The following is a 26,471-nucleotide window of genomic DNA, read 5'->3' on the forward strand; positions in this document are numbered from 1 at the left end:
TTCATCTTTGTGCCGACCATCTCCTCAATTTGACCATTCAAGGTTCTTTGAAAGAGGTGAAGAGTATCAACCAACTTCACTTGGGAAGCACATTTGCTAGGTGTACAACCTAGACCTGGCAATTGTGCTTCCCAAGTCGAGCTGGTTAACAGTCTTGTGCTTCTTTTTGATGCGTTGTCTGACTAAAGCATCAAAAAGAAGTGCAAGGTGTTGATGGACGATTTTGGAGTGGAAAACAAAGAAAATTTGAAGGTCCTCAAGTTAATCATTCAAGTCAAAACTCGCTGGAACTCATTCTACTTCATGGTGAACATTATCCTAAAAATGAGAAGAACTTTGTCTTCAACTCGTGACAATCCTGGAGTTACAAAGGATGTCAGTCAAAAAATGGCACCAAAAATCCCAATAGAAAAAAAATTTGACCTCATGGACAAATTACCACCTGTTCCAATCATAAAGATGTGATGGTTATGCCAAATTTCATTTTTTAAATCGAATTAAGATAAATCATAATTCGGTTTTTTATGCAGTTGCTATTAACTATGAATTTTACCGGATATAACGGTAATTTTGATAACTATAAGCAATTAAAAGAAACAGAAGTTATATTGGGTACACCGGATAAATAAAACTTTTAACGGATAATGAGCAAATATATCAATAAAAGTGTAGTTGTGACAATTGTCTAAAAAGTATTTACTAACTTTAAACTCATTTGTATAAACTACTAATAAAAAGAAATATTTGATGCAAGTTACAGTTTACCGTATTACAATAAAATGCTTAATTAAAGAATATTAAATGCCTCTTTAAGTCCAATCTAATGGATCTTTCTGATATTTGTATCCAAATTCTTTCACTGAATTTCAGTATTCTGATAAAGTATTTTTTTGAAATGAAATGAGATTTTTGCTTTTGTTGTCAAATAAAACGAATTTTTTTTGGTAAGACATTGAGAGAAAAAGCGCAAAAGGGAAGGATAAGTCACAAGATAATTGTTCCTTTTGTTCTTCTTTTAATCAATTTTTTTTTTGGGGGGTATTTAAAAATTGAAAAGCGAAAAATGAATGGACTGTTTTTTTCCATGTTTGTTACAAGCTTTACCTAATTCTAATATTGCACCATCACTTAGACTAGATTTAATCATCACATTAATGGCCAATATATTGCTAAGTCATCATATTTTATTATCAACGGCACTATATTGTTGAAAGTTGTCGCAATACTGTGCGTCATAAAAAAAAGTGATAGGTTTGAATTTAAATTTATTATTTGTTGTAGACAGAAAAGAGCAAACGTCGATATTATTTTAAAATATAATAGTTAACCAATAATGTTATTCGATCCTATTATAAATTAGTTTAAGTCGTATTATTTGTTTAAGACTTAGTCATCAATTGTTTTGAATTTAAAATATATCTGCTAAAGCATCATCGTATTAAAAAGTATAACAACTGAGTTTTAAAGTGAAAAACCTTTTTAAGTGAAAGTTCAGCAACAAAAACACGATTACACCATTCCACAGTTTGCTTCATTGCGAGTTTTGATTGGTAATTTTTCATTCTAGGACACCAATTCTAATTTTTTATTGATTTGGAATGGCTTTTTTTATTTTGTTTTTTTTTTTTTTTGTTTTTTTGGTTTGATGTTGCAGGATTTTTTCTATTTAGCGTTGAAGATAAAGTTTCAATCTTTAACGTACTGGTTTAAGCGAGTTCAAGAGAAACTGAAGAAACTAACACTGGATTCATCGATCAACCACCTATTTACATAAAGCTCGCAGAAAAAACATTTGAAGTGAAGAAAATGAAGATATTAGAGCACAATATTAACTGATGCATCATTGATTGTATGTCATTTACTTTTGTTTTACTTGTGTTATAAGTTACCTAATTTTTAGACAATTTTAGCTTCATTATTAGAAAGAGCTTCTTGAACGCTATTATATAGGCTGCATAATCTGTTCAATAATGATATATTATATTCCGTTTCTCCACTCATCTTACTAGGTTATAGCATTCCTAAAAAACTCCGTAATTTCATTCCGATTAGAGATTTGGAACATTAGGTTGGATAGTGCTCAATTTCTTTACACATTATCAAACTTCTGAATAAGGTAACAGAGATCAGCAAAGAGTTTAAAACCAGTATCGATTATCACAAGTTAAAAATTTGTAATGTTTAGTTTTAATTTTAAAGTAAACATATAATAAATTTAGTAAGTTCCATTAACAAACTTAGGAAAATTCTTAAGTATTCTGAAACTTACTATTACAATTAACAAATCAATGCCGCCTTACAAGTGGCATGGCATTTATCATGCGGTAGCTTTATCTATATTAGTTTATTGATAAAATCCTAAAATATGTCAGTAAACTCTGAAAGAATAATACACGATGATAACGATAATTTTAATAACTGCATTAGCATATTGTATTACTGGTAGCCATTTTGAATTCGGTATTTCATTTGACAACAATGAAAGCCGGGGAAACATGAATCTTCAGGTTGATCGTGATTATAGGAGTTATAGGAAAACAGTTCCTTGAAAGGTACCTATTTAAAAAACATGAAAGGATGTTGAATGTAAAGAATTTATAGCCTGCCTTGGAGTAATATTTATAACGAAAATAATGCCTATAGCCAACATAAGAGAACACTGATTAACTAGGAACAATAGTAAAATAGTATTTTTTCCTAACACACTTTCGAGAACTAGATTTTTGTAAAAGTTTTAGATCCACTACTTAAAAGGCAACCTTCCCGGTAATCAGAACATTAGGATTCATTTTCAAAAAGTCAGCAATTCTCTAGATAATAGTGATTCAAAATTTTTACAGTATTTTGTGCCACATACAATTATTTCTGTTAGGTATAAGGAGGTTGGGATTGAGGTTGAAGGTCTGGGGAGTACTTGGTTAGGTAAGGGCGAGGTATGGGAATAGTTTGGTTAGGAATGGGCAAGGTTTAATTTAAAAGGGTTAAACTTATAATTGCCGTCCTCAGTATATTCTATAATATAATAAAACTCAACAAATGTTCTATTAATGTGTAATGGTTAGCACTCTTACTCTTACAACTTTTTTATAAACAAATTATATTCTCTTACGCTTCTTGCAGTATTCAATACTGTTTAAATAAATTACAACTCTTTCTTTTAAATCTTCTTTTATTACAATTATCTCTTCTTTAATTAAATCTTTTGGTTATTCTTTAGCAAACAACATTAAAATCTTCTTCTTTTATTCAACTGCTTACTAAACTGCTTATAAAACTTCTTGTTCATCAAAGTACTCTTCTTATCATAAAATTCTTTCTCTTCTCTAAAATCTTCTTTAAATCTCTTAAAAATTCTTTTCTCTTAAAATTCTCTTTTAAATCTCTTCTTCTAAAGAAACGACCCTACTCATCAGTTGCTCTCATCTCTATCACTCCAATTCTCTCAACTAACAAACTAACTGTTCGGCTCTTTCTTTTTTTGAGCTTTTAAAGTTTTTGCTTGTTTTCCTGTTGCAATATCTTTTCATTTATTTATATGGCAGGTTGATGAGTCTTGGTGTTTACGCCTTTTCTCAGTTGTTTTGAACTTCTCTTCTTTCCGTTTTATCGTTTACTTACGTGATAGATTGATGAATCATCGTGTATAAGTCTTTTCCCGGTCGTTGTTTTGACTTTTCTTATGATTGCTTTACCATTTTCGAGTCTTCGCGTTTACGTCTTTTCTCAGTTGTATTTAACTTTTCTTCTAACACTTTATCACTTGTGTATATTTTTTATCCCTCCTCACAATATATACTTATACTTGCTGACTCAAACACAGGGTACCTTACCGATCTCGCAGTATGGCAACCTAAGAACTGACAATCTTCCTAAATCAGATCTCCCCGTCACTTCTCAAAACTTCTTGATAATGTTGGCTGTACAAAAGAATACCATAAGTAAACAGAACGACATTATACAAGTTTACTTTTTGCAAACGAATTATTAAAAATGGAATACCTCCTAACCGGTACATAATCAACAAATATAAATGGTGTACCACCTATCTGGAAAAATTCTAAAATTTTAAAAGAAAACATAGAGTAGCCTGCAGAAAAAGCAATAGTTTAAATAGTAGTGAAAAATCATCTTTGGGGCTTTGGAGTATGTACTACTAATTCCTACATACTATATAAATCCTTTCTAAAAAAGAGAAGAATAAAAAAACTATTTCAATTAACTCCTTTACAAAACATTCGGTTGATCAGTAAAATTGATTAGTATTAGTTGATTAGTAAAGTTGATAAGTATTTGACTTTAGTATGTTGAAAAAAACCTCGAGGACACACTAAATCTAAACAAGGTTTGCAGCAGTTAAATGGAAAAGTCTACATCATTCGCAGTCAGACTAAAAAAGACTCCATAAAATTCTCGGATTGGTTCCAGGAAGTAAACGAGATACAAGATTTTTTTGCGATTCATGCACCAGCAAACCATGGGTTCATAGGAATCATGGATTCACATTAGAGAGTGCTTCAGAAAGTACCATACTCTAAAAGAATATAAAAATTAAATCTTTTTGTTATCCTATTACCCAAATACATATCAATAAATTTTTTCTAAAATATAAATATTTTCTTTTCAATGTATGATACAAAAATGTTGAGTGTATAGTTTCTCGTTTTGTAGAAAATATCTTACACCTAATGCAAAACAAACTTATAATACTTCTGTATTATAAGTTTGTTTTGCATTACGAGTGTTTTTTAGTTCTATTGTTTACCGAATCTCAAAAAATTTAAATTTTGTTTGATTTCAACTTAGAAACGAACTAAAAGAATCAGCACAAATTTGCATTTTGTGTTTTCCTATTTTTGAAATGGCTACCATTTGGTATTTTTCCCTCTCATCTCTATTATCTATTTATTTTCCATTATGTGAGGATGTCTATTTAGTGTATAGTATTTGCTATATTATAGCTAAGATTTTAAAAGATAAAAAAAGAGAGGTTTAACACCTTCCTACGGACAACTTCAGGCTTATGAGCTCTCTTTTAAAATAATTGCCAAAGCGTTGAAAGATGTTGAAAGCAAAACCAGCAACGAAGCATCTAACTAAAAAGATAATGTGAATCCGTTTATACTCTTCTGTTTAAGATATTTAATTCTTTCCTTATAACAGAGGTTTAGCTGTTTTTAAAAATAAAGTTAAAAAAACAGGTTGAATTACACCAATGAACTGCTGAACAAATATTATTAAAAAGGTCAAAAATTTGCAGATAACATGATTAAAAGTTCAAATTTAAATTCAAATTCAAATTTCAAATTTCAAACTCAAAGTTCAAATTCAAATTCTAGTTGCACTAAAGAATAAAAAAGTTTGGCTTCAACATTACATAAAAGATCCAAAAGTTACCATCACCTTTTCACCAGAAATGGTCCTACAAATTTTCTAGAATGCAATATTGGGCACTCTCAGTTTTCTAGATAGAAATCTTGGGCTCTTTCTACTATTGTAGATCGCAATTTTGAGATAGCAACAGATTGCAATCCAATCAGGATTGCTATCTATTGCTATACTAAGATTGCATTCTAGAAAATTGCTATCACCGTTTCTAAAATCAAATCTTCTTCCTGTTTGAAAAATTGAGAAAACTGTGTTACTCATGTTTTTTTATGGTTAATAGATGTTCTAGATTCTAATAAGTCTTTTTGTTTCAGTCAAGCAGTTCTGTTTTTCTCTTAAACACTATTCTCTTACTTTTAAATCATTTAAATCAGCTTGTGTAAACAACTGTTGTTCTAAATTATTCTATGGGGAACAATTGATTTTATAGAAACTCAGTTGGCTTTCACAAAATTTGGAACTGGACTGTAAAGTGTCATCAACAGGCTGAGGTCGCTCTGAGACTGGATGTCCCGGTCCAAGTTTTATCAGCAAACTAGCTGGAGTAAGGTTAGAATAGACAGTTAGTTTCTTTTTTTTGGAGTTATATCAAGAAACATCAATGGTGCAAAAATAACAATTGCTTGAATGTTTTTTTGCTCTCTCCATACCATGGATATTGTAAATATAAAAGCTTATTTCTCTTTCTTTTACCATTTCCTTAGATTCTCAACACAGTTATAACATACTATGTGAGGAACCCAACATTACAATAGATAGATTTTGGAAATCTAAACATAAATCTTTATTAACGAGTTTCACACTAAAATATGCAAAATATACTTTTTCATTAAGTCTGTAATGCTCTTTTGACGCTCATTAATTACAAAGTCACTACATATAAAAAATTGGCTAGGAGAGTTTTACAATCACAGCTTGCCATACTTAGAGTGTGAATTAAAAGAACATAGCATAGTCACACTTGTCCAAAAATGAGAATAATTACTCCGAAAAGCACAGGAAAAACCCTTTGGTGGGAACAATAAACACACCTTCATGATATGAAAAATCCAAAAATTGAAATCTTTTATGATCGTCCGAGAAAAAAAACTCAATTTGAAGTTTTCGGCATTGTCCAAAAAGTTTGCAAAACGGTACAATATGTATCTTTGGAATAAAAATCATAAAAATAAGTCAAAAATTGTATTAAAAACATTTTGTTATTATTACGAAGCCCTAGTGAGTAATATTTAATTCTAAACAAATTTTTGTAATTCCAGGAAAAAGCAGTTTTTGTCAAGTCGTCAGGTTAGAATTATTTTGTTCTATCTCCAATTTTAAACGTTGGGAGAAAATGAATTGTTAATTTTACTAAGTAATGATTACTTTTAAGATAAATTTTTTTTTGAAATTCCTTTTCTAAATAGTTTCTTTAAATATAAATTATATAAAGAATAAGCTATTATTTCTTAAAAAAGTAATAGTAAAATTTTAAATAATTTTTACTTATAGAAAAAAATCAAAAACCTTCTTTCAACGTATAAAATGGGAGATACAACAAAATAATTCTAACCTGATGAAGTGTTAAATTCTGCATGATAACTTTTTTTTTAACTTCAAAGCAAAAATGCCAAATTCTGTTTAAAAACATGATGACTGTAGGAAAACAGTTTGTTTCCTATGTTTGAACAAATGTACTCGAGAAATGACAAGTTTTTTGATTGAACAAATCAAGAAATCAGTTTCATTCACACTTGACTTTTCTGACTCACAAGTTCCAAGTGGAATGTGCAATACCTGCAGGGTTCTTTTAGGAAAAAAGTGCAAAGGTGAAAATGTGGCTCTCCCAAAACTTTATGATTTCACAGAAGTCCTGGTTAGACCAGGTCAGCCTTGTGATTGCATTATTTGTCAAATTGGTCATTTGAAAGCACTTCAAAAGCACCCTTTAGACAAATCAGAATCTTCAGGAGCTTCACAAAATCAAAGAAGGTGTTCAGACTGTCTCACACTTTTTGCAAGAGGAGTGTCACATCAGTGCAATCAATACACTTTCAGAGAAAATCTTAAAGAACTTGATTCAAAGGATCCAAAAGCCAGTGAACAGATTGCATCGACTGTTATCTCAGCAAAACAGTCCTCACCTCATGGAACTGTCAGGATTGTGCAAAGTGGTGGAGGCCGTCCCATGCCAATTACTCCAGGTAAAGGGAATCTTACTTAATACTTCAACAGTAAAAGTAATACATAAAATAATTTGCATTTTAACAAGGCCACTGCTTTTTAAGTGTCTCAACTTGGTGTTTTTCAAATTTCTTTCCTAAAGTCCTTCAAACCCCAAGAGACTGTTTGGTGATGTGCCACTTCTACGAGCTCAAGATCTTGTCTGCATACAAAACGACACTGGACTGTCAAACAACAACATCAAAAAACTTGCGTCTACATTAAACCAAGTCACAAATACAAAAGTTGTCGAGCCAAGATTTTCTTGACATCGGAAAGCAATTGGCAGACCACTTCTCACACACATACGTATCCATTTCAAAGGAAAAGCAGCAGTCCAGAAAACAACTTGTGGTTCACTGCAAAAATCTGTCTGAGCTACTGAATGATGTCTTGTTGCAACGTCATGTTCAAGATGACTACTTGGTGAAGTTGGGCATTGATGGTGGAGGTGGTTTCCTAAAAGTCAGTCTTGGCATTCAAGAAGAAGAAACAAGACTTCCATCCATTTCACCACCAGGCAAAAAGGCTGTGTTATTTCAAACACCCAGAGACAGTGGAGTTAAGCGCCAAAATCTCAATGGAGTTGCGGAGGATGTTCCTGAAAATTATGATAACCTCAAAAGCATCTTGTCTTTAATTTTTCCAAGTGAAGAAGATTTTTCTTTGTCCTGTGATATGAAGTTAGCAAACCTTGTTTGCAGGCTTCAATCCCATGCCAGCTCTCATCCATGTACTTGGTGTGATGCGGATCACCGTAACTTGTCACAATGTGGAAAACTCCGCACTTTTGGCTCAATAAGTGCTTTGCTTCATTTCAAGATTCAGGTCTGGACCACAAGAAGGCCAAGCAGTTTCAAAATGTTGTTCATAATCCACTTTTAGATGTGCATGACTCTACTTTTGTTCTTGACAAGATCCCACCCATTGAACTTCATCTTTTACTTGGTGTGGTGAACCATTTGTTTAAAACACTGAAAGAAACCTGGGATAAAGCTGATAAATGGCCAAAAGCACTTCACATCAAGCTTCAGCCATTTCATGGAGGCCAGTTTGCAGGCAATGAGTGCCGAAAACTTTTGAAACATGTTGATCTTCTTCAAAGACTTGCTGAAGAAGACTCAGCATTCCAAGTTTTTCTATGGATTGATACACTCAGAAAGTTTGATGCAATTGTGTCCTCTTGTTTTGGAAATCAGTTGCAGAGTAACTATGCTGAAAAAATCACACAGTTCAAAAATTCCTTCCTATCTTTGCCAAAGGCAAGTGTGATCCCTAAAGTCCACGCCGTCTTCTTTCATGTCAAGGAATTCATTGATCACAGGAAGGAATCTCTTGGCAAGTACAGTGAGCAGGCCACAGAGGCATTGCATCACAACTTCAGGACACATTGGGAAAGATACAAGATGCCAATAGACCATCCAGAATATTTGCGAAACCTACAAAATTGTCTTGTTGATTTCAGCAGCAAGAATTTGTGAAAGCATAGTCTCCTCTTTAAAACCTGCTGAAATTTTTCAAGAAAATCATCATTTTGAATTTAAAATTCAGAATAAAATTAAAGGAATGCACTGTTTGTGTTTTGAATTTAATATGTGGAAAGTGCTGTAAAGAAATTTTTGATTACATAAGAAAAAATAACCTTGTATTTATTGAGAATAAAAAGTTCAGAAAAGCAAAAATTGTTTTATTATGATTCTCAAAGCAGTCAACATACAAATTCTGACTTATTTTTACGATTTTTATTCCAAAGATACATATTGTATCATTTTGCAAACTTTTTTGACTATGCCGAAAACTATAAATTGAATTTTTTTTCTCGGACGGTCATAAAAAATTTCAATTTTTGGATTTTTCATATCAGGAAGGTGTGTATATTGTTCCCACCAAAGGGTTTTTCCGGTGCTTTTCGGAGTAATTATTCTCATTTTTGGACAAATGTGTCGTCACTGCAATGCGAGGTTAACTTGAAGAAAACAAACAACAGTGCCATTTATCAGAGCAACCAACCTAATAACAATTGACCGTATTGCCAACATTAGAAACTATTGCTAAACTAATAACTGTACAATTTTTTCACATTTTAAATGGTTTTTTTTTATCTTATATATATTTAAATGTAAGAAATTGGTGGGTGATAAAAGTTTTTATTACTATTTTCTGAATCAGCGCGTTGATTAACATAGGAGTTAATATAAGATTATTAAAAAAGTGTTTTCATCACCTGTGTAATTAGTACCAAAAAATCGCAAAATATTTGTCTTAAAATCAAAATAATGCAAGTTGTGACAAATTATAATATTAAAGTCATCAAAAAACGGCAAAAACTCAATAAATTTTGATAAAAATTGTAAATAAACATATTATGTGAAAATAATAGTTTTTTGGGTTAAAGAATTTAAATTTGTTAACAAAATTATTTTTTACGCGCAACTTTGACGCGCTTATTGAGTGGACACGCGTTCATGCCCGTGTAAGGTTTGTCTGCAGGCATAAATAACAATTTTATTTAAAATTTTAGAACTTTCAAGCCAATACACAACATCTCATTACTTTACTCTACTTGATATTTGCATGCTTCTGGCACAATTACCATCATTTATTTCAGCTGCTACTATTGGTATTGTTACACCATTTACATAAACACAACTTCAGCAATATTTATGATAACAATTGAAATCAGAGAAAAAAAAAGACTTTTAGGATAGTATTTAACTTTTATCACTAAAATATTGTGCTAGAAGAGGATAAATATGAGTCTGAGGGCTAAGACTTTGGTCATTTGATATTGTTTCTCGCTGAGGTCAGTATTCACTTTTAAATCAAGAGCTTGCTTTACACTCATATTTAAAGGAAAGGTTTTATCCAAAGTGTTTTTAACTTTTTTGAATTTTCTGTAAAATATTTTTTTTTTTTAAATGTACTTCTTGCAGTGACTAAAAATAGCGCAATGATGTTTAACACCTAATTCTTTTACTTTTTCTCTTTTTATTCGCTCTCCAAGGACCATCCATTGTTTATGGGGTTTTCCAGAACCAAAGTGGCTTTTTTTATTAGTCAAAAGATTTTCTTCAAGCCATTTATATTCTTTTTCTATAAATGAATCATAATTTCTGTCACATTGTTTTAATTTTTTCTTCACTTTTGAAATAAATGTAGCTAAAGTAGCCTTTACTTTATGTTCTCTTTGCTAATTTCTTCAGTTTTAAATGATTTTGTGAAGTAAATCCTTTTATAATCCTAAGTTATACACTCCTAAATCACGTATATTCGGGATAAGATCTCGTCTTTTTATTGTTATTGTTTTTAAGAATTGCCAAGTTATTAAAATTATCAATAAATATCAGAAACAATTTTGAGTACATTATATAATTTTCACTTTACATTGTTTAACATCTTATGTTATTATTTCTTTGAGAATTGTCACATTAAGTATTCTATGTTTAAGTAAATTGTTACTTGCATATTACAGGAAATACTGAAGTTGTTTGCATATTTGATAAGCTATTTCAAATATAGAGTGCTTATCGAATAACAAATCTTTATTCCAAATTAACAATAAACATTTTAACAAACTTTTAAGTAGAATATGATGACAAAACTATGTTGCTTTAAACTATATTTGATATATTAAAACAAGCTATACGAGTAAAAAAAATTCAAATTCAAGAAATACAGATGTCAATGAATCCGTAAAAACCTTGCTTTCCGCCATTTTCATTTGTTTTGACATAACAAACTACTGTTAAAAAATGGCGGAAAACAAGGTTTTTATGGGTTTACTGACATTTGTATTTCTTTAATAACTCCCTATACCGCAGGTGACCTCAACAATCCCTTTATATCCTAAAAGTAAAAGTGTTAATTAACTGAAAAAAATATATATCTCCTTGGAACTCGGTGGAATATTTTTTTAGCTGGTATTTAAAAGTATGTATAAATTCTGTATTATTTTAGAAAATTCTTCTAATTTGAACAAAAAAAAGAGATCGCAATTTTTTTTTTTCAATATACTTGAATTATATAAAGTTAAAAGATTATTTTAAAAGTAAATATAGACTTTTATTTAGATTAAAAAGTCTCCATTTTTACTAAATACGAATCTCTCGTATTTCAGATTTCTTTGAAAATAATATCAAAATTTTTAACTTCTTTTAACCATAAAATACAAAATATAAATTTTATCAAAAAACTGTAATTTTAATTTTCTGTTATTAAAAAAGCGCACTATAGTTACAAAAAGTTGTGAGGGATTTATTGCCATTTTTTTTTTGTTTTGAGTTACTGTGCAATGGAGCATCAGAAACAAGGATGTTCCTTATGGTTCTGAAAGGATAAACTGCTAGTAGAACAAATAGCTAATAATTTATTTTATATTATTTTTATTTCTTATATGATGTTTGGTGGTACTCGACTTTTTCCCCTCTCCTTCATCATATTTTTATGATTGATTATGATAGTATTATAATATTTATATACATTGTAAATAATAATATTTATATACATTGAAAAGTAAATAATGCTATGTTTAAAACATTTATAGCTGTTATAGCATAACATCTTCTGTTGTTGTGCTCCACAATTGATTTCATCGATTGTCACAGTGTACATTTATTATTATTATTATTATCATTATTATTATTATTATTATTATCATTATTATTATTATTATTATTATTATTATTATTATTATTATTATTATTATTATTATTATTATTATTATTATTATTATTATTATTATTATTATTATTATTATTATTATTATTATTATTATTATTATTATTATTATTTATATTATTATTATTATTATTATTATTATTATTATTATTATTGTTGTTGTTATTATTATTATTACTAAAGTATAAAAATAAACAATTATTGTTAATATTTAATATCTTGCGTAAACTCATTTTATGGTTGATTTTATTTTCAAAAGCAAACATTGCCAGATTGATTTTTTCTATTAAAAAACGTTTGTTGGTGTAATCATACAAACAAGTTATAAAGCATGCTGCTCTTGTGAAACATATTATTCATTCTTGTGAACTTTATTTTTTTGACATGTTTTACAAGTATTTCTTCAATAAAATTTTTTTCTTATTATTATTAAAGAAGAAAGTAATTAAAAAAAAAGAACTTTCATTAATGTAAATTGTAAAAAATAATGTTAATTGTAAAAAATATTTTTAATAAATTTGTGACTATGAAAACAGCCATTTTTGATTTACACGATATAAGCCGTAAGGCTGAAGGCGTTTATTATTGGACTTCGAAGAGCCACGATATGTAGATAGCTGTAGAAACAGTAAAACTATTTCAACATAATAAAAATAAGTTTTGGAAGACAAGCGCATTATATTTTAAGGTATTATGTTTTATTTTATTTTGTAACATATTTATTTTTATTTCAAATAGTTTTTTTTATTTGTATACTTACTATTGTTTAGAAGTATAAATGATATATTACATATGATGTAATATATTTCATTTTAAAATGGGTATTAACATACAAAATAAAAAAATCTAGCCGAAAAAATGTTTCATAGATCAGAAATTTCAAAAAAAATATCTAATTTAATAAGTTACTTTAAGAATAAGTGAGAAGTTACTTAAAAAACAATCAGTAAGCTACTTTAACTATAAATAATAGGTTGCTTGACTTTCTCTTGAAAATGATAAACTAAAGTTATGTAAATAATATTTGTTTAACTTATATTCTAGTTTATAACTTTAACCATTATTTATCTTTTGTAATCATTATTTACAATACTTTGTTAAAAACTATTTTCGTTTTAAAAAACAAATCAAGCGTTCAAAATAAAGTCTTCCATAAAAACCCTAAAAACGAGTGTTACAGCATACAACTGTCTGAAAAACAGGTTATCATTTTGTCACTTTTGTTTTCGCCAACTTTTTGTTGCTAGAGAAATTCAGCTATCTAAGACTGGAAAAGTGGTCCTCTGGTCCAATGTTAATGGCGCAACTTCTTCTTTTCTTGTATCTATGTGTTTTTGATAATCTTAGTGTGCATAGTTTGGTTATTGGAATTGACAAATTACCTTTGGTGAACGATAATATGTATAGAAATATCATTCGAAATTTGTGGAATATCAGCATAAAGTGTTTAACGATTAGAGATTATTCAACCACCGGGTAAAATCCATTGTTCTAAGTTGGGTAACAGTGTTTCTTAACGTCTGTCAGACACCTCTACAAACCAGCAGCGTCCCGATGTTGCTCTGTAGCCCAAAAGATCATATGACTCCGCGGCCAGTAATCACAATTTCGACTCACTGATCTCGCTATCTATAGGATTTCCACTCTCATCTTAGCCGCCTACTAAACTAAATTATAAAAGGATCGAATAACATTATAGGTTAACTATTATATTTTAAAATAAAATCAATGTTTGCTCTTTTCTGTCAACAACAAATAATAAGATTTGTGGATTTTTTTCTGAGTGTTGCTCACAAATTTCTCTAATAAAATTAAACCAGTCTATGACGGTTTTTCTGGAGAAACTTTCAATTGATTTGTACCAGCTTGAAACCAAAGCACCACATATAGAACAGCAAAATTGGAGTGTTTAGTGGGAGATGACTTCTTTTAAAGAATGAACGATGGCGCACAGTTTGATTAAAATTGTCTGCATTTCTACTCCACGTTCACCCGTCTTTGTTTTGACAACTTTGTTCAATAAGGATTGTAATCGGTGTCTTGCTGCATATTGCAAAACAGAACCATCATCACCGAACTCTGAAAATAATGATCATGCTATGGTAGTCTCAATAGGAAGTTATCTTGCAGGTAAAACCTTATCTACATTTGTGGTACTCTTGGTCTACCGGCCATTTTTCAAAAATAAGTAATAACCGTAAAAAACAATATAAAAGAACAGAAGTTTTGACAGATGTCTGATAAAGTAGAAGGATGATATTATAAACGTTATGAAATGTAACGAAAAAAAAAGAGAAAAAATGGAAGAACGCTCAGTTCAAAATAAATAAACAAATTATTGAAAGAAATCGTTTTTTAATTGACTTTCCTTGTCACACATCCACTCTATCAAAAAATTTCTTTTTTATACAGCTTTTTTTATTCATTTAGACCTTTTCTTACATATCAAAGTATGATAAATATTATGTATTAAAGTAATTGTTAAACTTGGTTGCTATTTTTAAAAATGCATAAAGTAATATTAAAATATAAAAAATGTAATTGAAAAATATTACTTATGAAATAAGCAAACTAAAAAGTCAAAATTAAGAAATCAATGTTACCAACAAAACTCGTATGAAAAAGAAATTATTTTTGGAGAACTAAAAACATTGTTTGATAACATTAGTATCGCTTCATATTTCCTTTCAACATATTTTTCCGGATGCTAAGACCTATGTTGTTGATGTTAGGACATTTGCTTTATAAATGTTACTTTTTTTTCGCTCGAAATTTACGACGCAGTAAAAGAACGCTTACGATGGTAAAAGAACATGTATAAATACTTTTCATGCAATTATTCCTTTTAGTTATGCATTACATATACATTACATAATACTTTTTCATAGTGTACTTTATTCTACTACAATAAATTTATTATTAACAATGTATCAAAGTATTAATTATTAAACAAGCTGTAATAATATTCGTAGCATGTACGGTTTAAAAGTTTGCTTTCTGCCAATTCTTCAAGCGTTTTCAAGCCATTGCACAGTGGGTCAGAATTCACTTATACTGGACAAAATTCGTAACTAATTTAATGTTAGTGCTGTATTCACTAAAATTAGTATGAGTACTAATATGATATCTGCGCTTTTTATGAAGGTAATACTTTTTTATTTCGTTGCTATGGATACCTTTATTTTGCTTAGCAACAACCTATTTTGTTATCTGCAGATATTTCATGTGTTATATTCACAAAATTTGGCATGAGTACCAATATGAGATCACACTTCTAACAAAAGTGATAATTTTTTAATTTAGTTGCTATGGTTACTTATACTGCTTAGTAACCGGATACTTTCCTTACTTACAAAGTGGTAAATTGATATTTGAATACTTTATCGGATTTATGAAATAACAGGAAATTAGGAGTCTATTCACGAGATCAGTATTTGTTGCTCTTCTGGATGTTTTTTGGCTGAAATTTTCGCGATAAGATTTGAAGTCTTTATTTCTAACCTCTTGAGCTTCCTCTGACATAAGTCCGATGGGTAATGTAAGGCTTTTAATTACGTCATGTTCATGTATCGATACTTTGTGAACTGATTGAGCCATGTAATACCATGGATAAAGAAATACATATAGCCTAAAAGTGTCAAAACAATAATCCTTGAATTTTAAGCAGTCTATTTCATATTCTGAAAAGAGCGTTACCAAGATAATGTAAAATCTGAATATAAGGTTTTGATCAATACCCAGAATTTCAGCTGTTTGTTCATATGCTGCAAAAGCACGTCTTGAGGTATTGCCGTCATTGCTTGTTCCAGAACCACCACTTTTAGGGAAGTCAACAACAAGCCCCATTTTGTTCATAAAATCAGTCTGAATATTTTGTTTAGCTACAGATGCCTTTTCTTTGTGTTCTTTAGATCTTGCTTGCTACTTTCTTGTTTCTTTTTTATATACAATGTGCAATACCATCTCAAAAAATCGAATCCATGCATGAAGACTGGAAAGACCATATTTGAACTCTCTGTTAGTATAATCTATATTAAGGTTATCAAGACCAGGGGCGTGTTCAGTAAGTCGCAATTTTAACCCCTCCCCAAAAATGTTAAATTTTAGCATCCCCCCCCTTTCTCATTGACAAACGCATATATGAGGTAAGACGGCTTAGCAATCGCCCGATATTTTATCGCACATGATGCTAACCATTATCAAGCATCATCTCTTCATACACTATCTATTTTTAGAAGAAAATGATGATAACCATAGTCAGCACCAACGCTTAACAATTACACACGACCTATTCTTATATGAAGCAAAAAAATTGTCTAAAAAACCGTCTAAATTTTATGTTTAAGAAATGTTTAATAAATACATACCAAACAGGGTGTATGTATCAAGGGGAGTCCGAATTTAATTTTTAATGTTTAAAACCCTTTTTTTCTTTTTATATTGTTCAAAATGCAAGTAATTAAAAAGATACACAGCTTTGTATAAAATAATTGGGGATGTTCATTGATATATTTCAATATATGCTTGTTGTTAATTATGGTCTTCTCCTCCTGATGATAAATATCATTAGAATTTGACTAAAACTTTACTCAGGGTGTAATTGAAATGGGAAGTCCGGAATTTGTTCTCTAAGAAATAATAGCTTTTATTTTTTTTAAATGCATAAAAGAAAATATTTAAGAAATGAAGCACTTAATAACTTAATAAAAAAAGGTATGTCCATTTAAGTTTTTTATTAATTTGTTTAAGTCAAAAATTAAAACAACCTCCGTTTAAATATATAAGCCGTTTTTTTTTAATAAACTTTAGACCGTTCTCGATTTGACAAGCACTATAATAAAATACCAAACCGTATATCTAACTGTTATCCTGGATTAATAACTTCTTACCATCCGTTCGAACAATTAACCTTGTATAGTTTGCTTAATTATTGCTTTAGCTTAATTATTCGCTTTGTTTGCTTTTATCTACCAACGCATGATATTTATTCAACAAAATATTGAAGTTGTGAAAATATATATATTTATACATACATATTTTGGGTATGTCGAGCGACGTAGCAGACATCCCCTAGACACGCCCCTGTAAGACTATTCATATTTTTTGGAGAGACACCACACACTGATTAGCATAGGTATGAGTTATTTTATTTAGATAATATCGTTTGAACCTTCCCATCAATTATTGTAAGTTCAATAATACAATTCACTTCAATAGAAGTTCCGCAAACCTCTAATAAAATCATACCCAAGCTTTCTATCTCACTTTTAATCTTCTTCAATCACAGATTCCTTGGATTCCATTTTGTATGCAAATCTTATAGGTCTACAATAGGCTGTGGAGGACGACTTTTTATTTCTCCAAATAGGCACCTTTTCGTTGCTGTTGTTAAATCCAGTTAAATCCAATGGGATTAGACAAGTAATAAATATTGATTCTTTACGCTTTAAATCTCTGTTAATGTCATATCCTGATAAAACTTGTTTATAAATGTATTTGCCAATAGCACCATCAAAACCAACCTTACACGTTAGTGTAATTGTGTTTATTGCTTTGTCGTTCAATATTAAGTGCTTTAGCACAGGTTCCTGAACTACACAGATTCTTTGTAAAGTATAAATCATTAAATCTTTTAAAGGAACTGAAGCTGAATAGTTCTCCACTGTTATGTTTGCAGGATAACATTTCAATTTTGCATCTCTGACATCATTGTAAGCGGGGTAGATGTTATATTCTTTCTCCAAGGCTCCGCTTCTAATCAATTGATAGGAAGCTTTTGTCAGACTTGCATCAATTATTAAAGCCAGCGCTTCGTCTACGGAATATTTAGTTGCTTTAACTGTATTTGAAATATATAAAACGTTCTTGGCAGCATAACAATAGATTCATCTCTAAATTTTTTATTAGCAGCAAAAAACAATTCATCGGATGAATAAGATTCAATTAAACAAGATACACGCCGTTTTTTAGTTTTATTAGAAATATTATCAAATGCAACTGGTTTTCGACCACGTCTACTTGCAGTTGGTTCATTGTCTTTTTTTCTGACAATTAAATATTCATTAAGCCAGTTCACAAACTTCTTTTCAAAAATTTTGACTGTATAGTTTGCAGATTTCCACATTTTTTTATACAAGTAAACAAATCGTTGAAAAGCATGTCTAAAATCAACGTCTTTAAAATCAGCAAACTTTGGCTTAAAAAATTTCGATATATCTTCAGTAACATTTTGTTTTGAAATACTAAGACTGTTTTTTTTGGAGAAAATTATAAATGTTGAAGTTTGATAAAACCATATCTAAATAATTATTGTAACAAGTATTTTGTTTTTAAAAGTTTAATGTTATAATATATACTAGCAATAAGCAACCCGTAAAACGGGTTATGGTCGGTCTGTTAATTTATAGTGGCTGTATTCCACAATTTAAAGTTACGAAACCATAACTAATACCCTTTTAGAAAAACGCCTTCAAATTTAAAAAATTAAACCATCGTAAAGTTAAAATAAAAAGTATGCGGAGGTAAAATAATTTACCAATTATTTAATATTGAGTAATTTACCATTGACATAGGTCATATCAGTGTTAGGCAGAACCATTTTCCTCTATATTACCAAGTTCAACGCAATACGTTTTTAGTTACTGACTCAAAATAATAACACTTCATCATGCTTTAAATTGACGAAAAAGTGAAGCTAAATTCTTGTGATACTTTTTATAACATGAACTTTAATTTATAAGATTAATATAAAGCGAACGTTAATTATACATGAATTATTAACTTTTTGGTACCCCTTGATACATGTTTCTTTAAAAAAGGAAACTGTCTTTAAAACGTTAAGTTCTCTTCAATATTTTGGCACTAATAAAGGACCTCCCTTCCCCGTTTTTGCCGTTTTACCTTAATGGTGGTCAGGAGAATATTTTTATTAAGAGTAGTCAAGTTTTTGATGAAGACCTTTTACCAGAATACCGAAATGTAAAACAATGATTTACGTTTATAAGAATTTTTTCTTTTTAATATTTATAAGAATTTAACATATATAAGAATTTTTTCTTTCCTCAAAAGTGTTGCAAATGCAAACTAAGCTAATTAATTAGTTAAAAACCTTATAAAATTTAAGTAACTCGATATTTGAAAAATGCGCTAAACTACAATATTAACCACCAAATTACGTACAGCAAATTATTAGGCTTAAAATAGAGAAGACTTTAAAAAAAAATGAACTAATTGCATACATTTATATCATTTTAACTGACCAAAATTTACAATAAAAGGTAATCAGGTTTCTTTTTATAAATCATATAAATGCGTCAATCGTAAATCCTAAAGAAAAAAAAAAATGGAATTATGATATTATAATTACAACAACAACAACAAAAAAAACAAAAATAAAACACCGCATAAAAACTGAAAATCGTTGTACCTATTTATAGTAACCCATTTTGACATGGCAGTTAATATAAACATTTATCGAAAATGTAACAATAAAATCTGTTTCGAAGTACAAAAGGATTAACAATACTATACATGTATATAAAAAAAAAAACCAATTTAAGATATAAATTGCATTTTTACCATGTTGTCTTGGCTTTCAGTAAATAAATAAAAGCAGTAAGTTCCAATAATGAAACAACCTATTATTCATTTTTTACAATAGTCACCAACATGAAGGTGTCTATTGTTAAAAATGAATACCAACACAAAACATCACAACAGTAACACATAACAATAGAATATTTACATCCTTGATCCTAAAATCCAGTGAAGATAACAAACCAAATTAAAATATGAAAGGCAAAATTAGAAAACCAATTTAAAGTTAACTATATTTATCTTTTTACTAAACATATAAAAACATAAAAGTATATTTGTTTTTATGTTCAATATTAGTTATTCAATTACTTCAAATTTAGGACATGAAAACGCCCTGGATTTAAAGATCATGGTTGCATACTCTCATACACATTACGCTAAACATTAACAGACATTATTATGTGTTTTGAGAATAATTAAAAAAGGCTACACAACACAACCTAGCTCCAAAGCAGTAACTCCGCCTGGCACTAAATGCTGCCAAGTCACAACTCTGCTATAAGTACATCGCTTGGGTGGCAAGGTTATCAATCTTGCTCAACATAATGCCAAATCACACCACTTTGAAAACATGGAAACAGCATAATTTAAACATATATACAACTATAAACAAATATGGTTTTATATAACACATTTGATTAATAATCTTTTCAATTTGATGAAGAGTAGCTTGTTCAGCTATTAGAAGTGGGACTGAGTGGTGAATGAAATCTTCCATCATAAAAAATTTCTATGTATTCCAGAGATGTAAAGGATTGTCAGGTTCACAAAAGGTCAAAATAATTGAAAACAACTGTCTAATTTTCTTTGGCATGTCTTAAAACCGCCTCAGAAAGAGTATTCTGCCATTCAGTGTCATCTTGCAACAGACCTTTCAAATCACATGCTACACAAAACGTTTCAAGGCAATACCATTAACAGTATGCACATCCTCCCAAGATGTTGCTCCTTTTGCTTGCAAAAGTAACAGTCTAAGAAAAAACTATTCTCCAGTTGGATTAACTTTATACATTCTTACTATCACCCTTATTACCACCCCTTTATCTAACCTTCCATTTACAATGTTTATCATCAAATATAAAGTGATAAGGAATGTCTACATACGAATAGCAATATGCTCTTTCATTTTCAGTATTTAACTTAAACCATGCCATTAGGTGCATATCAAGCTGAGCTGCACGATCTAAAGCCGTATGTTCTGCTCCTTCTCTAAAATACATTAATTGATTTTCAGGTAGATGTTTACCAAGTCACAGCACTTTAAAAACACAGAAAGAACATAATATAAACATATGTACAAACTATAAGCACAATAAATGTGTTTAAATATGTATATAAGGTTAAATATATACTAATACTAAAATAAATAAATACCTTATATACATATTTAAACACATTTTTAAAACAATTATGTAACACATATTAACACATACACAAACAGTAAAAAAACACTTTACATTATTATAAAAACACATTGATAAAACAACTATAAAGCACTTATTACCACATACACATACATATCAAAAAAGCATATATGCAAACAATAAACGTGTGCAAACAAAAATTTTAAAAATGATGCGAGAAAATTTAAAAAGATACAAAATATATATTTACAAACAATAATCTTTACCTTCTTTTTTTTCTTCATAAGAACTGTAATCCTCATAACAAAATTTAACCTTTACATACAATAACATGTGACATGCGTTGTTAGTGTTGGCACAAAATTTTAATTTATTTTTCTAAATTTCCTAAAAAAGAACAAAAATAGTTAATAGCATCACAGAAATTTCAAAGTATTAATAACCCTTTTATGGAAATAGCATCAGTATAACTTTAAATAACATCCATACCCCTATTTTCTTTCTAAAAAATAAAAAAATAAAAATAAAACTGCTAAAAGAAAAACTAAAACAAACAAAATCTAAACGATTTAAAAAATTAAAATCCTTTCTACTCTAAATCCTTTCTACTTTATCTAATAAAAATTTTAATCCTTTCTACTTTATCTGATAAAAATGTATATATAACTATTTCATATACTTACTTCAATTATAATATGATATATAATTGATTAAGATGATTCTTTATGTAATATATCTAAACTAATAATTAAATTCCAAAAGGAAAAAAGTTTTAACTCGCTCAAAAGATCTTTCTCCAATGGCCGCGTGCATTTGAAGAACGCGCTCTACCAAAGCCTAGTAACTAATTCAAAGCCTAGGAACTAATGACGAAACGACGTTGAACATTAAACGTTAAACGTTGAACGTTAAGCATTTCTGTAGGAATTATATTATGATGCCGCCTGGACTACTAATACTTATTAGTAATTAAGTTACTACAAGTGTTAGTAATTAAATTAAAAGTAATTAAATTACTGTTAGTGTTAGTAAATCAATCACTAACAACTACCGAAAATATGTTGTTGCTATGCTATGCAAAGTAAGGTATCCATAGTAACCAAAAAAAATTAACCTTATAAGAATTGTGAATCTCATTTTAATACATACCCCCAATATTGTGTACTTAGCGCAAGTAAAATACTGTTAAAATAACGTTAATGTAACAATAAGTTGTTGCTATGCAAAATTTAGTACCATAGCAGTAGTCAAAACATATATAAAATTTAGTACCATATCAAGTTAAAACATATATAAAATCTGAACGGGGATTTAAGGGGACGAGCAATTAATTAAAACTCGATTGAAGCATCATATAGCTCAAATAAATATAAGACAACACATGGCAAATTGAGGTAATTATTAGTTATAGTGCGGCAAAAAATTAATTTCTTCAGGAATTTTTTTTTTTTAATCTGTGATTTTCAAAGTATAACTGAGATAACATGGTATGACAAATTTATTTTACACATTGGTTTTTCTTATCTCTAAATACTCTAGAATAACATGTACTAATTTTTTGTTTCAAAAACGTAGATGTAATTGAAATATAACACAACGTTGATGTCACCGTTAATTACTTAGTTATAATATTTTTTTTTTTTTTTTTTTTTTTTTTTTTAATTTCAATATTCAAGTGCTTAGAGTCCTGGTAACTAAGGAATTTAATATAAATAAATTATCAATAAATTTCTCCTAATATATATAGATACTAAAATTAAATAAGTTTTCAAGATTAGACAACTAAAATTTTTACCATTTTGTCCACCTACTGGCCCACTGTGCATTGTTTAAACAAAATAAGTGACACCGCTCGAGTACTAAGTAAATTATCTGCAAAACAGTAGGACAGTTTACTCAAAAACAGGATGGTTTGCTTCGGAGTAAATTGTCCTTAACAGATGGGTCAACTTAGTACAGGGGTTAAGCTTTTTCCGCGGATTGTTCTTCCTAACAGGCTCTCAAGGTACAAAAATATTCAAAAAACCGCTGAAAATCGCCATCTTGTTATGAAGTAATTCTTTTTTATCAATTTTTAACTTACTATTTTTTTTTTTAAAAAAAAAAAAAAATTTAATAGGTGATGAATAGAGATAATGGATGAGAAAGGCTATGATGTGAAACTAGTGGATGGTTTTCCTGATAAATATCGATGTCATTTTTGTCACCTAGTTTTCCGTGATCCAGTACAAACTTTTCGTGGTGAAAGGGCATGCAAAAGTTGTTATTTTGCTGTTAAAAGGTATATTTACATACATTGATGTTACATAGGTTTTGTAATAGTAATATTAATATAAGGCGGCTCTTAACAAATATAAATATGAATCAAAGTTCCTTTTTTTTTTTTTCATTAAAAATGATCACAAGACAAAAAAAAGATTTTTTGAAACAGTTTAATATTTATTAGCATCAATGTAAAGTCTATCATCAGTAAAAACGGTTGCACAAATACAACATGCATTATTACTAATTTTATCATAATCAATAATCCAGGTACTAAGAAATGTATTAAGTAAACTAAAAAAAAAAAAAAAAGAATTATGGTGTTTGGATTGTCTTGATCTATTACTTAATTATTTTCTTCTCAGTAATTCTTCAACAATGTTTAACACTACTGTAGAGAATTGTATAAATTTATTTACCCCTTAATTTTTGTAGTGATAAGAGTTGGATTAGTTTTAGAAATTACTTTTAGTTTCAAGTTAAAAATTTAGAGAAATTCCCTGAAAAGTATACTATTTTCTTTTATTAAAGTATAAATCCTGCTGTGTGCCCAATAGACAAAGAGCCTATTGATGATGATGAGATATTTCAAGATAAACATCTAATGAGAGAGATTGGGCAACTTAAATGCTATTGCAATAACAATGATTTAGGGTGCTCTTGGAAAGGTGAATTGCTGGAATTACAGGTTAGCTGCCTTGTAGTTTTTATTTTAATAGTTTTCTTTACTGACTGTTTAGACTCAATAATTATTTTACTTACTTGCTGGTTTATCAGTTATAAGTTAATTATTAATAATTGTTAAACATTAATAATTATTGTTAATAATTTGCTTATATACATAGTAGTTTGTTGAATCAATTACATGAATGCTTTTAGATTACTTTTTGTTAAATTATACTCATATAACAAATGTCAAAACTATATGCTCAACTACTTGATTATACTGATTAATAATTGCTCACTCAAGTTTTAAATTTAACTCTTTTCAAAATAACTATTTGTCACAATCTATCCTGCTTAAATACAAAAGTTAAAATTTGTAATCTCTATTTTGCCTGCTCTAAACTGCTTATAACAACATCAACATATTTTCAAAAAAAGAGGCCCTATGTTAGTTATTTAGTTCTTTTGGAAAAAATACAATGTAAAATGATTAAAATAACTTTATTTAAAATAGCAACCAATATGTGGTGTTTAAAGTCTTTAATACAAATAACTGTTAAAGCTAAAGTGAAAAAAATTAGAATGACTCTGATGCAAAAAATAAATGTTGATTTTTTTTTATTAGGATAAGAAAAAAGCAACTCAAGTTTTGCCTGGTTGTTAGTTTTTTTTCTCAAAAGCTTTTGAGTTTAGAGTTGATAATAAGTCTAGACCCAATTCATACAGCTTATCATAATAAGTTAATCTCTGCCTCTAGAAATTCAGCACAACTTCAATGTCATTAAAATATGTCATTTTCAGCTGGTGAGCTGCATGTGTCTGGATTTTTGTATTGAATGGCAGGAATCTTATTTGCTAGAACCATAAATCTTTTCATTGAAGTCAACATAGCTAACAGTGAGTGTAACAATGCAGATGCATCATCAAATAACTAACATTTGAGATTTCTTATGTTTCCAAAATATTTGCTTTATGCAGTTTAATAGGTTGAAACAAGATTGCATATTCCAATGATAAAAGATGTTATTGTTACAGATTAAGAAAATATTTTGTTGTAGGATTCTGATCAAAGTAGAGAAGTATGGCAATTCAGTAATAGAGATTTTGTAGCGTTTTGGAGGGTATTTCCTAAGCAATAGTGTGTAGCTCCAAAGGGCCCTCTAGTTTTAATAGACATGGAGTGATACTTGAGAAAGATTGTTGCTTTTTAAAGTATCAACTTAAATATTGAAAGGTTCAAGTAGTGCTGAATTTTTTGTAACTTAACTCATGCCAAAATAGTTTTTTTTTTTAATTGTCTGTTTTTTGAGAAAAAGATATTGTTCATGGAATTGCTGTAAATCAAGAAATTGATATTGTTCATGGAATATGAATGGAAATAGATATTGTTCATGGAATGAAAAGATATTATTCATGGAATTACTGTAAGTCAAGTAATGGTTCATGGAATTGCTGTAAGTCAAGATACCATAGGAAGAAGACTTTGTGCTTTAAATTTACACCCTCAGGCAGCAGCTACTGGCCCCAGATTGTCTGTAGGCCAACAAAAAAACAGACCGGCTTTTGCAAGGAAGCATATGAATTGCAAAATACATGATTGGGGACAGGTCTTATTTACAGATGAGTCAAGGTTTTGACTTGTAAGTTTTGATTGCCACCCAAGAGTGTACAGAAGACTAAATGAAAGATATTTTGCTTGTAACATTTGAGAAACCACTTTATATGGAGGCATTGATGGTATGGTGCAGAATATCTTTAACAGCTCGCACAAAGCTTTTTATTGTTGATGGTGGACATCTGACTTCTCAGTAATACATAGCAGATATTTTAGAACCTTTTGTGGTACCTTTTGCACCGTACATTGGAGATGGATTCCTTCTTATGCAGGATAATGCTAGACCACATATGGCACATATTGTTACTGAATACTTAAATAATGTTAAGTTCAAGTTTTGGAGTGGTCAGCTTGCAGTCCAGATATGAACCCAGTAGAGCATCTTTGGGACATAATGGGGCGCTGTGTTTGAAGCCAACATCTACCACCTAACAGCCTAGATGAGTTGCAACAATGTCTTATCTGCGTGTGGGAAGATATCCCTCAAGAATTGATTAGATCTCTAATTGAAATTATATCATGGCGCTGTCAGGCTGTAGTAACATCAAGAGATGGTAACTCTAGTTATTGATAAGTCAAAAATGTTTCAGTTTAAGGTGTATTAGTGTTTTAGTTTGTTTTTTTCACCATCCTCAACGTCATTTTTATAATTATCATAGAAATAATTGTGTTCATGTGTTCAATTCATAATATGTTTTTCAAAA

The 26,471-nt window shown here is 29.4% G+C and overlaps 1 protein-coding gene and 2 long non-coding RNA genes across 4 annotated transcripts in view; 1 reads left to right on the forward strand and 2 right to left on the reverse strand.

Annotated features, from left to right (window-relative positions):
* Positions 1 to 1,273: 1,273 nt before the first annotated feature.
* The window catches only part of LOC145186474 (TNF receptor-associated factor 3-like), a 35,061-nt gene continuing 9,863 nt past the window's right edge, over positions 1,274 to 26,471 (forward strand). The window contains exons 1-5 of one of the 2 annotated variants that reach the window (XM_090098865.1): positions 1,274 to 1,550; positions 1,671 to 1,849; positions 5,816 to 5,934; positions 23,344 to 23,505; positions 24,018 to 24,174. In XM_090098865.1, the coding sequence (XP_089954991.1) occupies positions 23,360 to 23,505; positions 24,018 to 24,174 (303 nt within the window). In that variant the 5' untranslated portion in view covers positions 1,274 to 1,550; positions 1,671 to 1,849; positions 5,816 to 5,934; positions 23,344 to 23,359. The remainder of the gene's footprint in view (positions 1,551 to 1,670; positions 1,850 to 5,815; positions 5,935 to 23,343; positions 23,506 to 24,017; positions 24,175 to 26,471) is intronic. The other variant, XR_016455962.1, reaches the window with a different exon arrangement.
* LOC149883471 (uncharacterized) lies at positions 3,038 to 5,199 on the reverse strand. Its single transcript, XR_016455964.1, has 2 exons — positions 4,000 to 5,199; positions 3,038 to 3,917 (listed from the first exon to the last, which is right to left on the reverse strand). It is a non-coding gene; the product is annotated as an uncharacterized LOC149883471 (long non-coding RNA).
* Positions 19,495 to 21,662, reverse strand: LOC149883472 (uncharacterized). Its single transcript, XR_016455963.1, has 2 exons — positions 21,491 to 21,662; positions 19,495 to 21,069 (listed from the first exon to the last, which is right to left on the reverse strand). It is a non-coding gene; the product is annotated as an uncharacterized LOC149883472 (long non-coding RNA).

The sequence above is a fragment of the Hydra viridissima genome, unplaced genomic scaffold (genome assembly GCF_058129835.1).
Source record: "Hydra viridissima isolate aposymbiotic clone 2 unplaced genomic scaffold, HvirCarnegie_v1 scaffold_9, whole genome shotgun sequence".
In the NCBI taxonomy this organism is placed as follows: domain Eukaryota; kingdom Metazoa; phylum Cnidaria; class Hydrozoa; order Anthoathecata; family Hydridae; genus Hydra; species Hydra viridissima.